Genomic DNA, 15,367 nt, shown 5'->3' with positions numbered 1-15,367 from the left:
CTGGGAACCAGGAGAGCCATGGTAGTAGATAGAGGATTGGGAGAGGCTAATTCAATTGGAGGATAATATGAGAGGGAGAGGAGGAAAATTGACTATTAAATATATGTGAGGAGGCCATTAGTGATGACCCCACATTTGATTTCAGATCCACTAACAATCAAATGCTATTTTTTAATAACTTTGCGCTGAAACAGCAAATCAGCATCCTGCTCAGAACAGCTAAAAAGTAAATTATTATTATATTACTTGATATGCTGATAATTTGCAATAATTCTTCAATAGGACATGATTGGAATAATTATGCTGCTGTCACAATGCAAATTCCATGACATTTTTGTGTTTGTGAACATTCCACTAATTCACACCCCTGAAACAGCATTAATTTGTGAGATTTGCTGTATTTTAAAAGAAATGGCAATCTGCTCACTTTAAAATTGCTATATTTGTAATTGAGTGCTGATCTTTTTATGGCGGTAAGCAGTGTTTTGATTGCCTACTGTAATTACCCTGAAGTGGCAGTTATGTGCCTCCATCCACTTGATCAATAGTCACTTGAATGAAGCCTTAAATTTAAAGTGGGGATTGGCCACTCACCAGAAAGAGGCTTGCATTAATTTCAACTGTGACAATGCATCACAACTTCTTAAAGTGGTGATCCATGGCAAAAGTGACAAATAATGCTGAAATAATGACACTTTTCTGGTGACCAGCTGATTACCATTATTATAAATACACAATAGAGGTAAAGAGGCGCCCTGGTTGAGATAAAAGCATCTAAAAACAGCTTAAAAACGAGAAAATAGTATGAGGTGGCTTACCTCAATAACGAAAGATTTTTATTTAGCACAGGCAACGCGCTCAGACCCGCGAAACGCGTTGCCTGTGCTAAATAAAAATCTTTTGTCACATACAAAGATTTTGTTATTGAAGTAAGCCACCTCATACTATTTTCTCGTTTTTAAGCTGTTTTTAGATGCTTTTTTCTCAACCAGGGCGCCTCTTTACCTCTATTGTGCATAGTTTACCCCAAACAATCAGCGTTTCAGGGGTGGTGACAGACCACCTGTGGGTTCCCCACAGTGGACATCTGTCCCTATTTTTTCCAAGGAGAGCGACCACATCCAGGTCCCGCGTGGGACTACCCCGAGTGGAGTCGGGTTTATGGTCTCCACCTGCTTCCTACAGTCGGTTGCCCTTGCAACCCCCTTTTGTGAGTAGTAATTTATTGAAATTCATTCTTTCAATTTCATATTAATATACTACACTATTGGGCTCCCGGCTCTGTCTCCTATATTTCTTCCCTGCAAGGTGCCGAGACACCCCCACTACAATACCTAAATTATTATAAATAGGTAGCTTGGTGTCATTCCAATCACTAACACAGATTGTTCCTGTGCAGAGGACCAGAACTAGCTTCACTCTCAGGCCATTGGTTTTCATGGAAGTTTTACAGATTACATAGTCATGTCATTAACTAACTGACCCTCAGTTAAGCTCACAATTAGGGATGAGCGCGATCTGTCATCTGTTAAGAGAAAGGCAAGAGAGTTTTCAGGGGGTGCAGACTGTAGCAGAGTGAGTTAACTTACTCATGTTGTGGTTGCTGCTGTGTTGCACGCTGTGCTTTATCCATGAAGGTGGAGGTGTTGGGAAGATGGAGAGCAGCGTACATTGCAGCAGCAAGAGAACATGAACAAGTTAGCCATCTTTACCATGGCCTGCACTCCCCCATACGCACCCCGTGCTCATCTCTGCCAACAGTCTAATCCCTATCATACTCATAGTTTAATGCCCCTACCAGAGTCTAAGGTCAGTTTTATGGAGGGGGCCAGGTAACTTGCCAGTGGATTTCTTTTGTAAGATTTAGAAAAGCCTAGATTAGAAACTGTAACCCTATCACTGCGAGGCAAGCATGCTAACCAGTTAGCCACTAGGCTGCCTAGTATGATTTCAGAAAAAAAACAATTCTGAAAAATCAAATCTGAAGCATCTTTGATTTGTTGAAAACCAAGATATCCTTGCATTGGTAATGTCTGTGATTTGAATGCTTCTACTGAAGCAAGTTTTAACAAAAGAAAAGAAAATCCATGATATGGTGCGGTATTTTTATATGTGATTTTTGTGGCAAATGGTCAGATATCTGATCTTTTATTGTATAGAATAATATTCTGTACATACAAAAATTCCTAACCAGTCCACCTGGTTGACATTTTTTTTTAAACAGTAACAGTAAACTTAATGATTTTAACTTTTATAATTTAATGCACAGCAACACTGAACACTATTGTATTATATCCCCTATATTTAGAATGAGTAACAAACCTGGAAACTTTTAACCTATTACAACATGTTGATCTTTTGAAATGACTTTCCAAGCGAGCAGTCATACAATGGAACTTTAAGTTAACTGCATTAATGAATCCCTTCAGAAATTCCTTTTGAAATGCTAAATTAGTAATATAATCGTTACCATACCAACTTATCATTTCCAACAGTTGGGCAGTTTCATACATTAATGACAGCTGTCATAAAACATTTGATATTAGTTAACTAAATCAGTCTCAATCACCAATTCCATTATATTTTTTAAAAGCAAGGATTAAGTCCATTACTGCAATCTGCACATAATTAGAAGGGGCAGATCAGGTTGTGTATTCTTTTCCCAGCATGATTACTTGCTGTAATCTGCTAAAAGTTAAATCTTATTGAAGAAAAGTACTGACATTTTAATGAGACTATTATACATGCAATGGTTGTGTGGGAAGATAATAGTAATGTGCACCGGGAGATTATATTATTGTATCACCCTGTAGAAACTGCTCATTCAATGGAGTGATTACTTTTCTAGTGACTGATCCCCAAGATTTACAGTGGCCACCATAGCAGGGGTATAACTTGGGGGAGTAGCCACTGCAACTGCAGGAGGGGGGGGGGGAGGCTAGAGGTGGGGGTGGGACAACTACTAACGTTCCTTTTCCTGATACTTCAGATCCGGTGTTTTTGTGACAACCCATGTTATGGGTGTGGAGACCCTAATGTCAACACTTGTTTTATAGCCCCTGTATGATGGACCTCTATAGTGTCAGGGTCACCAAGGGGAGGCAGGGAAAGGGTTATGAACATTAAGGGGGCCTAATCAAAGGTTTACTGGGGGTCCCATGATTTCTAATTATGCCCCTGCACCATAGATATCATTGCTGCCTACAGAGGATAACAACTATTTGAATTAATATGGGTGTCATCTTATAATGTTGTAGGCTGCAAGTACAGTGCTGGGCAGACAATGAACATAGTGGGAGAGGAATACTCAAACATCAAGAGAACATCAGAAGAAATAAGTAAATGTACAAGAGAAGGCAGAGTCAGCAGTATATAGATAAAGCATAGAGTATAGAATAGGGAGGAGTACTCAACAGTGTTACCTGCAGAGGTAAGATTCAGGAGAAGGAGGAAGGAAAATATACCCTGCGACTTGGATCAGTTAAAGCGTACCCAAAGTGACAAGTGACATGATGATAAACATATGTACATACAGTACTACCACTACTAAGAAATTGTCTGAAGTCCATTTCTAAGAAAAAGTCCATTTCTGTTTTTGATTACAGCAAGAGTAAAAAAAAAAACCTCGAGTTCCTATCTATGCACAATAGTTTATCAAACAGCTTTTCTAATTTAGTCTGGTTTCCTGAAAAGTATATAGATGCTTGCTATTTGTGAGAAAGGCAGATATGGCACAGGTAAGTTTCGAAGGGTCATTACTTCTGTATCTTTTTCAGCTAAACAGCCATTGTGACAGTCTGATGCAATCTCAAAAATGAACCCATTAAACTGAAAATAAAAATTATGAGACTCAATTCTCAGTCACTAATCATGTCTAGGTTACTAAAATTGTATTTACCATTAATATTACACATAAAATGAATTATATCATAAGTTTATTTTCACTTCAGGTTCACTTTAAGGTCATTTTCCACTTTTTAAGTGCTGCTATCATACTTAATTGAGTCAAAAACAGATTGTAAAATTCTGTTAGAGTTTTGTAAACAAGGAGCTCAAAAAGTCCTAACCCACGTTCTTCCCATTACAACTTCATGTTTTTACACATTAGGGACTACTAATTACTTTGATATACGTTTTTCAGAAGATTATCTCTGATTAAGCTTTTTTTATCATTTATTCAGAGATGTCTTTCACAAATCTGACCAGCAGAAACTGATGTACTGTACAAATAAGGTATTGGTTGCATTTTACATCACTACATAATTCTCAGTTTTTATGTATTTTGCATGCTTATTTCTTGAGTTTATGAAATTTTAAAACATGTCTTACCTTTGTACAAGTTTTTAGGTACTTGACATGTGTGACCGCATCCATTCGGACAGCATTTCTTTACACCAGAGCATTCATTATCTGCATCACAACTTTCCACACAGGCTGCTGCAAATCCGCTGGCTTTCTCTGGAGCGGGGCAATCACCTTGCTTCACTGACAAGACGGATTTCAGAAACTCACAGCTGGTTAAACATTCATAGTGCTTCTTGGGAAATAGTGGCTGAAACACAAAAAGATCCCCTTCCTTATTTTTTTGAGATACTACAAACTTCTACAGTTAAGACGCTAAAACTTCCACAGTTTAGAAATTACAAGTCAAAAAAAGAACCCAGTATCTATAATGTCTGCATAACCTCATACACTTCTATGCATTAAAGCAGCATGTAACTGACAGAGCAGACCATTAACATTATTAAACTTTATTTACAAAATGCAACATATTGTTGTTTAGCTTTTCCCTTTTAACCTCCTGAGCGATAATCCCGAGCTGAGCTCGGGGTATGTCGCGCAGGAGGAGTTCTCAGGCCCTGGTGGGCCGATTTGCATAATTTTTTTTTGTTACACGCAGTTAGCACTTTGCTAGCTGCGTGTAACTTCCGATCGCCGTCGATCCGCCGCTACCCGCCGTGCAGCCCCCCCCTCCCTGACCCCTTGCGCAGCCTGGCCAATCAGTGCCAGGCAGCGCTGAGGGGTGGATCGGTACTCCCTCTGACGTCACGACGTCCATGACGTCGGTGACATCATCCCGCCCCGTCGCCATGGCGACCGGGGAAGCCCAGCAGGAAATCCCGTTCTGAACGGGATTTTCTGCTTACTCTGATCGCCGAAGGCGATCGGAGTAGGTGGGGGGATGCCGCTGCGCTGCGGCTATCATGTAGCGAGCCCAGGGCTCTCTACATGATTTAAAAAATAAAAAAATATAAAAAAAAAAAAGTGCTGCGCCCCCTCCTGGGCGATATAATTGTATCGCCCAGAGGGTTAATAATGGTGTTGGTATCATGTACCCAACTTTCATTTGGCACACAGAGGTCTTTTGGAGTACTTTTTGAAAAACCAACCTTTAACTTTGAGAGACGTTTCACTTTAAAGTGATTAAAATAAACACTATGCAAAACTGCACTTATACTTTAACCTCCCTGGTGTTATTGACGTGCATGCACGTCAATACAAAACATGCTGTGAACGGTATTAACGTGCATACAGGTCAGTACTCTCCTGCACTGTATACTAGACCCTTGCTTGACACATTTTGGCAAGTTACAGGAAAAAAAGGTTATGACAATTAATTGGATCACTTTTTGCACAGAAATCCTGGGGAAAGTGAACACAAGGGAGGTTAAAACCCTACTCCAGGCACCACGTGTAAGCAGTGGCAGAACTTTTTTTTTTTAACTCCTTAATTAGTTGATGTCAAATAAACAACTATTAAAGTACCAATGCTTGGTCAAGGGCCAGGCACTGGACCCTTCCTGTATTACAGACAATTATTGCTATAGGCTGTAATCTTCTCAGGAACTTCAGTCTGCGCCTGTCAGCTTGCAGTATTACCTGCAAGGTGATGCAATCCAAGCAACAGCAGCAGCTCCACCCACAGAGCCTACTACTAACACAGCTTTTAGCTGCAAAAGCTTCATTTAACAGAAAAGGTAACATTTGAGTATTTCGATTATAAGATTATTTTTGAATCTTTCCCTGAAGAAGGTCTGTAAAGATATAAGAACAATGTGACAATCAAACCAGCAGGGTCACTGCACTGTCTCCACTGCTAATGGTTTTAATTATTACTGTTTACAGGCTGAGATAGGCTTTGGTCAGCATGATTTTATAGAAAGTGTGGGACATCACTGCCAATATGGGACAACTGGCAATCTCATTAGAAATAATGTTGGCTGCCAGCCAGGTTAAACAAATACACTTATTACATGTTAATGGATACAGTAAAGCCATTTGTAATTTCTAACTTACAGTAAATAACGTGAGGTATTCTCAAATTCACTACTAGACAAAATCAATAATTAAGATTTCCAATCGAAGCTATTTATTTAGGCTTAAGAGAAGCTTGGCCAGGGACGTGGATGAAAAACTGAAGATCAGTGATCCATAATGTGTAACATTTTAGTTTACTGGAACAGGATAAAAGTGATCTGTAGAAATCCTAGAAATACCCAGTGCATTGCGGCTTAAAAAATCTAACTCCTCAAGCCACTTTTGGATGCATGTTTACATTTTTGGAGTACTATTAATGTTGTGTGCCCACAAATCTGGATCTAACTGGACTACTCAGCTACATCAAGCCAGAAACTGGATAATGTACCAAAAGAAAATAAAGACTGGCCAATTTGTCCTATGAGATAGCTATTACTATCCAGAACACAAGGTCAACTTTAATAACTGATTGGAAGGCCTATATGTGTCACAAACCTGGACACTGATTTTATCTCGTAATAAAATAGAACACTGATTTTACCATGTAATATACTGTAATTTTCCCATACCCAGACTTGTTGATACAATTTAGGTCTGGGGAGAAATAAATCCTTCTACATTGACAGCCTCTAAAACATCTTTAACTGAAAAGCTCATATAGAAAGCGTACCTAATTATACATGCTATTAATATTTCCTTTATATAAATAATGCGGTTCTACAAGGATTTAAGTTAAAAGTAATGCTCATGTGAAGAAAAAGGATGGCCATCTGTGAATTGCAAATTTCCAGCTAGTTAATTAAAACTGTTTATTATCCCTTGGGGTCCAATTTGCCCCAGGGCCTTCTCTTCTATGCTCTTTTTTTTACTGAGCCCTAAGTGTTTTGCTCTTCATTACTAGCCTTTGAAGTTCTAAATATAGGTTCAATCACTAATCAACTTGAGGCTAACAGATTTAGAGAGAATTGTGTTGTCTACAGCTGCACTGCAAATGTTTACTGGAAAAGAAAAAAATGGCTTTATAAGTGAAATGTTTCCTAAAACTAGTAAAATATAATATCAGATTATTATGCTGGTCACATATGTGGTAATTTCAGCTGTGCAAACTTTGAAGAGTTTTCAGGAGGCCATATACGTTTTGGGGTTTTATTCCAATCTGATCTCTGATCTGATCTGCCAAAACTCTATTGCGCCAAATATGCCTCATTGATCCTATTTTAGCACAACATTTTTGTTAATAGAGAAAGCAGGAGAAACTGGCACTGCTAAATGCTGATTTATTAGGTGTCAATCAGTGTGGCATCTTCACAAATGTATGCAGAACATTACAGTGCAAACTGATGTAGAAAACATGATTGGCATAAACATACCATTGGGGATTGCTGATGATAGAGTGCGGTGGGTGCTGGGTGCCAAGTCTAAATAACAATAACAGCTTGGCACCCAGCACCCAGCACTGCGTATTATGTTGGCGCTGTACAAATAATAAATAAATACAAATGCCACACTGATTTGACACCTAATAAATGCCGGTTTCTTCTGCTTTCTCTATTTGAAAATCTTACCCACCTCACACCAGAGCACGCTAAGAACTGATCAGAAGGGAAGCTGAATGCATCACCATCTCTGGGCTCATCATCTGCATCCACAGCAGTGCCAACCCGTTACCTACTACTTTCTATCTCCAATAGAGATGGCCCGAATGGTTTGACCACGAACCGATTCGCGCAAACTTCGGTGGTTCACGTTCATGGTGAACCGCAAACTATATGCGAGTTCGACCCGCCCCCTATACTACATCATTAGAGTCAACTTTTATCCTCTACATCACAGTCAGCAGACACATGGCAGCCAATCAGGCTACACCCCCTCCTGGAGCCCCCCCCCCTTATAAAAGGCAGGCAGCGTCAGCCTTTTCACTCACTCGTGTGACTGCAGTAATTAGAGAAGGGAGAGAACCTGCTGTAGACATAGGGAAAGCTTAGTTAGGCTCTTGTTAGGCTTGTTAGCTTGCTCCTTGCTGATACTTATTGCTAAAAAGCACCCCTCAGCACATTCAGTGGCTACCTGTGGTGTGTGTGATGGCTGCACATTTGTAATACCAATCACTGCATACCTACCTGTTCAGGGCACCTACCTACGTGAGAGCACGCAGTGTTATACAGTATACCACCAGTCACTGCACCTGTTCACGGTACCTGTGTGTGGGACAGCTGCACATTTATAATACCAATCACTGCATACCTACCTGTTCAGTGCACCCACCTACGTGAGCGCACGCAGTGTTATATACCACTAGTCACAGCACCTGTTCACGGTACCTGTGTGTGTGACAGCTGCACATTTGTAATACCAATCACTGCATACCTACCTGTTCAGTGCACTTACCTACGTGAGCGCACGCAGTGTTATATTTTATACCAGTCACTGCACCTGTTCACGGTACCTGTGTGTGTGCATTGCAATTATTGTTATCCACCTGGTGGATGGGTGAACATTCCTTCTTTCCTTCTACAGAGAGCGACTTTTTAGCCTGTGTGGGGACAGGTCTAATATCCCCATAAGTGCTTTAGGTGGTTGCCTGAACCCGGCAACCCATACTTGTGAGTATATTTTTTATTGCTGCTACCTTGGCATTCCTTTATCAAATGTAGTAAATAGCATGCCATGGTGTTGAATGCATGCAACAAATCCTGAGAGGGATGCTAAACTGGGTGCAAGCTGAACTTGGCACAAACTACCCAAAATCAACACACCACCCATTTTCATGGTTTCAATTAACATGTGATATATATTGCAGGACATACAGTAGAGATGAACCAAATCAATCTATTCAGTAGAGAAAGGTCATTAGAGGCAGGAAAAACATATAGTTTACATAATCTGTGACGTGTGGAAATCACCATACAATTAGGACCACCTGTCCATTCCACCTGTGAAATGTCAAGCAATACAAATTAAAGCAGCAGATTGTCTAGCCTAAGGTGTCCCTTAAGAGCAGACAAAGATGGACTAAAAATGTTAAAGGTGCCATTTGTGCATTTTTAATGGGTGTGTCATTCAAATCTTTCAGCAATAGGATCAATCTGTTTGAACTTTTAGAACAGCAATTCAATTTCAGGCTGTTAGTGGAACAGTGCACAAGCATGTTATAACAAAACATTTCTCTCTTCATTGCTGTTACTTTTAATCAATAGTGAAAACTATTCACTTTGAAGGTTTTGAATAACTATTTATCCATCATTCTTCATTCCCATATTTGAACTTTCTAATGGTTGCATAGTACACTCCAGCCTTGCAGTACTGGAGTCCTCAGTTCAATTCAAGACCTGTGTATTATCATATATTGTACGTTCAAGGGAAATGGGCGTTACAATTTGGGATGTATATTACACTGATTGTAGCAGGGATTAGACTGTGAGTGTCTCTGACGGACAGTTAGCAATATCACCATGTACTCTGTAAAGTACTATGGAAGACGTCAGCACTATTGATCACATTAATACACATTAAGACTTTAAAGCACATTAAGATTGTCTTCAGATCTCAGTGTTTCCTTTACTCCTCTGGAAAGGATCTATACAAAGATGCTGCCCATCCTTCCTACTCACACACTATTTTGGCAGTTCGACTGAGCAACTGCCATTGAGAATGTGCTTTTCAAAAATAAAACAAACCCTGAGAATCCCCCCACAAGGTGAGGGTCTAGTCCAAAACTGATCAGATCTTTAAAATATTTACTACCTACTTTAACCTCTTGAGGACCGCAGTCTTAAATCCCCCTAGTGACCAGGCCATTTTTATCTAAAATAGGCCACTGCAGCTTTAAGGCCTCGCTGCAGGGCCGCACAACTCAGCGCACAATTGATATCTCCCCCCTTCTCTTCCCACAAACAGAGCTCTCTGTTGGTGGGCTAAGAACGCTGTCAAGATGGGGTTTTTTGTAAATATTTATGTTAATATTTTTTAAATAAATTGCCCTATTTTATAATTATTTTTATAATCCCCCTCCCGGCGCCAGCCAATCAGCGTGATCGGCTGTCATGGCTTCAGCCTATGGCAGCGGATCACATTTTTGCATCCCAGGTGGACAGCCGTGTCACACAGCTGTCCCCAGTACAGCACTGCCTTAGATCGCAGCACTATACATGATTATTAGACGGCGTTTTGCCGTCTAGCAGTCTCTAGCGGCGATCCTCGCCAGGAGACTGATGACAGAGTTCCGCTCCGTCATTCAAGTGGGGATGCCCTGCTATCTCCATTCCCAGCCATTTACGCCAATCGGTGTGGAGCGTTCCTGGAGCTGCCGCACTGCTCACGCCAATTGGCGTGGAGCAGTCGTTAGGCACTTAAGTGACAGTAATATAAGAAAAATAATCTATAGTGCATTTTACTCTGGGACAAATTGTACATCCTATATGTATAAATACACACATATTTTAAATGTTGAGGTTTTTATTTTACAAAAGTGGTCCTTTAAAGTGAAAGTAGTAATTGTGTATATAACTCATGTTAAATACGAACATGCCAAGAATGAAAACCCTCAAAATCTGAACATAGAAGCTTTTTAGAAGAAGGAGGAAAAAAAAAATCTTTCCTGGCACAAAACAAGTTAGACATACCTCACAGAGACTTTGGCAGCTATTCTTTTTCAGGTCCCAGTTTTCCTTGCATGGTTCCAAGCACTGTTGAAAGATTGAACAAACATTTAAACAGTTGTCATTTTGCAGCACCAATTTTATATTTATTTCTTGGGAACTTGGTACTGAAAACCAGGAAAAAAACAACACCGGCAGACATAACAGTATTGCTTCTAGTGTGACTCAGTTGGAATCTGTCAGCAAGCATTTTCTGACTCCTGTGAACTAAAAGGTCAGCAGAGTGCCACAGCAGAGATTTAGTCTACCCATGTAGACTTGAGTTTGAAAGATATTCTAATGGGTATTTTTGGGAGAAAATATATATAAATAATAATAATGTATATTTTTATTTATTTTTAATTTTTAAAGGAAATTGGATCCTAAAGAAATGCTATCATGTTGTTCCTGCATTTCCAAGTAACCGAGTTAATTATTTATAGCTTTTAAAGCTGACGATATGCTTCGACTTGCAGCATTAAGATTTTAAAACATCTGAACCACAGGCACATCAGCATTATAAGCTTACATTGGACTGTAGATTCAGTCAATATAATCCATAGAAGACATACATAAGAGGGCGACAAAGTTAGATTTTTTAGTACTGATAATTGAATCAGGACTGCACTAGCTTAGGGCCCATTTACACTAGAGCGATTAGCAGGTGATTTTGGCTAATCGCCGAAGCGCTAGCACTTCTTAAAGTGAAAGGGCACTATTAACCCTATGGCAGTGATCCCACTGCCGCGATTGCTGCCGAACGCGTTGCATTCAGCATTTTGTCGTGATCGCTCCATACGTTAGAAAGCACAGTGCTTAAAAAAGCGATGATCGTGTTCGCTCGGAATCCCGGGTGTTTAGTGATTTAACCACACTAATAAAATCACCTGCGCAAAACGCTAACGTTTCGCTTTTCCAAGTGTCAATGTGTTTCCACTACAGGCGGATACTGGATGCAGAAAAACTGACTCCAATTAATGCCTATAAACTTGTTTACACTAAACGCGATTTTTCTGATGCAGATTTCCCATAGGCATTCATTGGAGTCAGTTTTCTGCATCCAGGCCCTTAGTGCTGAGCTAAGTGGGTGCAAAGCCGCAGGCAATGCCTTTTCAGAACTTTCCATCATAAAATGAACTGATGTTACCAGGGTTTTGGAAAATAAGAGATTACTGTAGACTAAGCACTAGTAATCACCACTATAAAATATAAGATTACTAATTTATAAACATGGCATAAAAGTTGCAATTTTTGCTTTTAAATGGAAGGGAGAAAAAAAGAGGTAGCAATATGTTAGATCATCACTTCTTTATAAATGTAACTATTTTCCACTGTTCCAAGAATAAATTGCCACCACGAGCAGGCAGTGATAAAAAGCAAAAATGTTAAGTCACTTGTTGATTTTGGACTTTCCAATGTGATTGTTGATTAACAACTGGCAAGCAGAACAGTATTGACTTGCTGAACGTTACCATAGCAAGGTGCGCACTATCCTGGTAACCTGCATTGCACTATTAGCATTATGCCTACTGTTCCCCTGGCATTAGTACCAATAAAATTGCTGTGCGCTACCCAAGCATGGCAAATGTAAGGGTGTGTCGTGCATTATTCCCTAGATACATTAGGTCAGTGGGATTAAATGCCTATAAAGAGTGTTTTAGTAATTCGTTTTAAACAATACCAGTTGCCTGACAGTCCTGCTGATCTCTTTGGTTGTCTGAATCACACCCCTCAAACAAGCATGTGGCTAATCTAGTCAGACTTGGAGCCCCTGATCTGCATGCCTGTTCAAGGATTTTGGCTAAAAGTATTAGAGACAGAGGATTAGAAGGACAACCAGGAACCTGACATTGTTTATATACCATGTGCCTCTAAATTCAGCTTCCCTTTAAATGCTGTTTTTTGTTTTGTTTGTTATTTTGCATAAAGTATATACAGCTAGAATCTGCACAACATTTAAATAACTGTATATTATTTTATATGTTTACAGTTTGGCAAAGTCAGGAAAACCCATTATAACACTGAAATGTCAGCTCATGATGTTTATGGAAACATAGACATGCCAATTATCTGCTATTCCCCATAAAGAATGAGTCATTGTGAAGAAAAACAAATGAATTGTACTATCAGCACTGGAAGTCTGTAGAAGTTGTTAGTAAAAGGGTAAGAAGACAATGAGAATGGAGTGTGACATCATGCTAAATAATCAATTAGATGTAGGACTGTGTGCATAATAAACTAAGTTCATTTAATAAATGAATTATATTCACAGATGCACATGCAATAAATTATAAAGCACTTTAGTCTTTCTGATGAAAGTGGAAAGCAGAATAAATTACAAAAGAAACTCTCATACATTGCTAAAATGCAGACATTAAACCAACAAACGTTGATTCCGGTAATACCTTTAATGACTAACTATACATGGTTTATTGCAAGCTTTCGAAATGTAAAGTTTCTTCTTCAAACATTATACCGCACTGTATCAGAACTGTACAGTTCTGATACAGTACATTGCTAACAAAATCATCTATATTTGGATTCAGATGATGACAAGAAACTGTTTGAAGTAACTTGCTCAATTCCTCAGTACATGCATCAGGAGTCTTAAAGGGACCATGAGCAGTAACATAAATTAAAAGATTTCACTTTCCTGGGGCATCCTCCAGCCCACCGTAGGCCACGAGGTCCCCTGGTGTCATCCTGGCTCCTCTCCGTGTCCCTCCAGCTGCTCCCATTACCGGCGACACCCAGGCCGGGTGTTGAACTGACTCTTCCTGGATCCTGATGCTCGGCGTCATCACGGCGGCCGGCGTGACAGGGCCTGCGCATGCATGGTTTTCTAACTCTAAGCTGCACATGTGCAGACCTGTCAAGCCGGCCGCCGTGATGCCGCGTGGCGGCCAGCGTGATGACGACAAGCATCAGGACTCAGGATCCAGGAAAAGTCGGTCTGACACCTGGCCAGGGTGTCGCCGGTAACAGGAGATGCCAGAGGGACACAGGGAGGAGCCAGGAGGACACCGGGGGACCTCCTGGCCTACAGTGGGCTGGAGGAAGCCCCAGATAAGTGAAATCTTAATTTACGTTACTTCTCAGGGTCCCTTTAAACTATGTACCCACGTTGTGATTTTCTCAAAGATTTTCCAGACAACTGGTGATTGAGCAGTCATTTCCACGATATTGCAACATGGTTACAGGTGCACGACCACGTAAACGTCGCTTAGTGTCGTGCCACAATAACGACCATTACGGCGGATCGCTAAGCTCCCCGACAACTCCCCCACAAAGTACCGCAATCGATTGAAGTCTCGTTAGTGCTTGACATGTAACGTCACGTTATATCGTGCATACCCGCCGGCAGGAAGAGGCGTCACTAATAACCGTCGTCAAAGGGACATCGTTGGACCCGTTGGGTGGTGAGTACGGAGCTTAATGGAGAAAAGCACAGTGGGCGGATGTCTTCAAAAGAGGAGATGTGAGTGCACAATGCTGGGGCAGGTATGTTAGCTCATCTACAATCTCCAATAGACAAAGCAGAGAGAGGGCACATTCACATTTCTATTCAATTTTTATTCCAGTAAGTTAGCATTCAAAATAGTTTACAAAACACTCACATAAAAGTGGGAGAGGTTTAGAGAGGTTGACAGCTTTTTCACTTAACAAGAAGACTCCTCTGTGCTACTCTACATATTTGGGCAAGGAGGAGAAATAGATTTCCTGTGCCCCAGTTTGGCGAGAGAGCGGTAGAGTGGTAGCTTTCCCATTACTGAGGAGGAGAGATGTTCATTTAATGTAAATAAATTGGGTGCAATGTGTTGCCGATAGGTAGAATGTCAGTAATATTCTACCAGTACTAGCTTCTACGGCTTATGTCTACAAAACAAACCTATATGCCCAACAGTAACTATCCATTCCATAGCAATCTCCTTCCTTTCTCTCTTCCTATTACCTTATCCGCCTACACTTACCCTTCTAATATTAACCTATACCCTATCACAGCATACCTTCTAACACCAATACTAGCCTACAACTTAGTGCAGTGCCGGACACCCATTTTAGCTGATTAGATGTAGAGGGATGGTTTGGGAAGTCACGAGGGGTATGGTTACGCTCTTGGACTATACACACTGGGGGCTGGATTCACCAAGTTTCCTGAGCAGGGTAGAATACAAGCAGTTCTGAAAACTCATGTTAAAATCACCTGAAATTTGGTGGTAAGAGTTTGTAACCCTTGCTTGTTCATATCAAACAATAGTGAGTATTGCTGAAAGGTTAGCAACACGATGGCCATGCTATTGTACTTCAATACATTTTGAACAATGTGAATTTATTAAAATGTCCTCACAGTGCAGTCTTTGGTAGCACAACTATTATTCATAGCCTGTTAACAATCTTACTTATAGTTTGATATGATATTGAAGTAATATAGGCATTGCTGGGTAAACTTTGCTTGCAACTTATTGTTTGAA

At 40.3% G+C, this 15,367-nt stretch overlaps 1 protein-coding gene across 1 annotated transcript in view; it reads right to left on the bottom strand.

The window, feature by feature from the left end:
- ANOS1 (anosmin 1) overlaps positions 1–15,367 on the bottom strand; it is a 258,928-nt gene that overhangs the window by 113,919 nt on the left and 129,642 nt on the right. The window contains exons 3-4 of the mRNA XM_068269910.1: positions 10,881–10,943; positions 4,330–4,552 (exon numbers count right to left, since the gene is read on the bottom strand). Of these exons, the coding sequence (XP_068126011.1) occupies positions 4,330–4,552; positions 10,881–10,943 (286 nt within the window). The remainder of the gene's footprint in view (positions 1–4,329; positions 4,553–10,880; positions 10,944–15,367) is intronic.

This window comes from Hyperolius riggenbachi, chromosome 2 (genome assembly GCF_040937935.1).
Source record: "Hyperolius riggenbachi isolate aHypRig1 chromosome 2, aHypRig1.pri, whole genome shotgun sequence".
NCBI lineage: Eukaryota > Metazoa > Chordata > Amphibia > Anura > Hyperoliidae > Hyperolius > Hyperolius riggenbachi.
The sequence above is the reverse complement of the archived record's forward strand: the minus strand, read 5'-3'. Positions and strand labels throughout refer to the sequence as shown.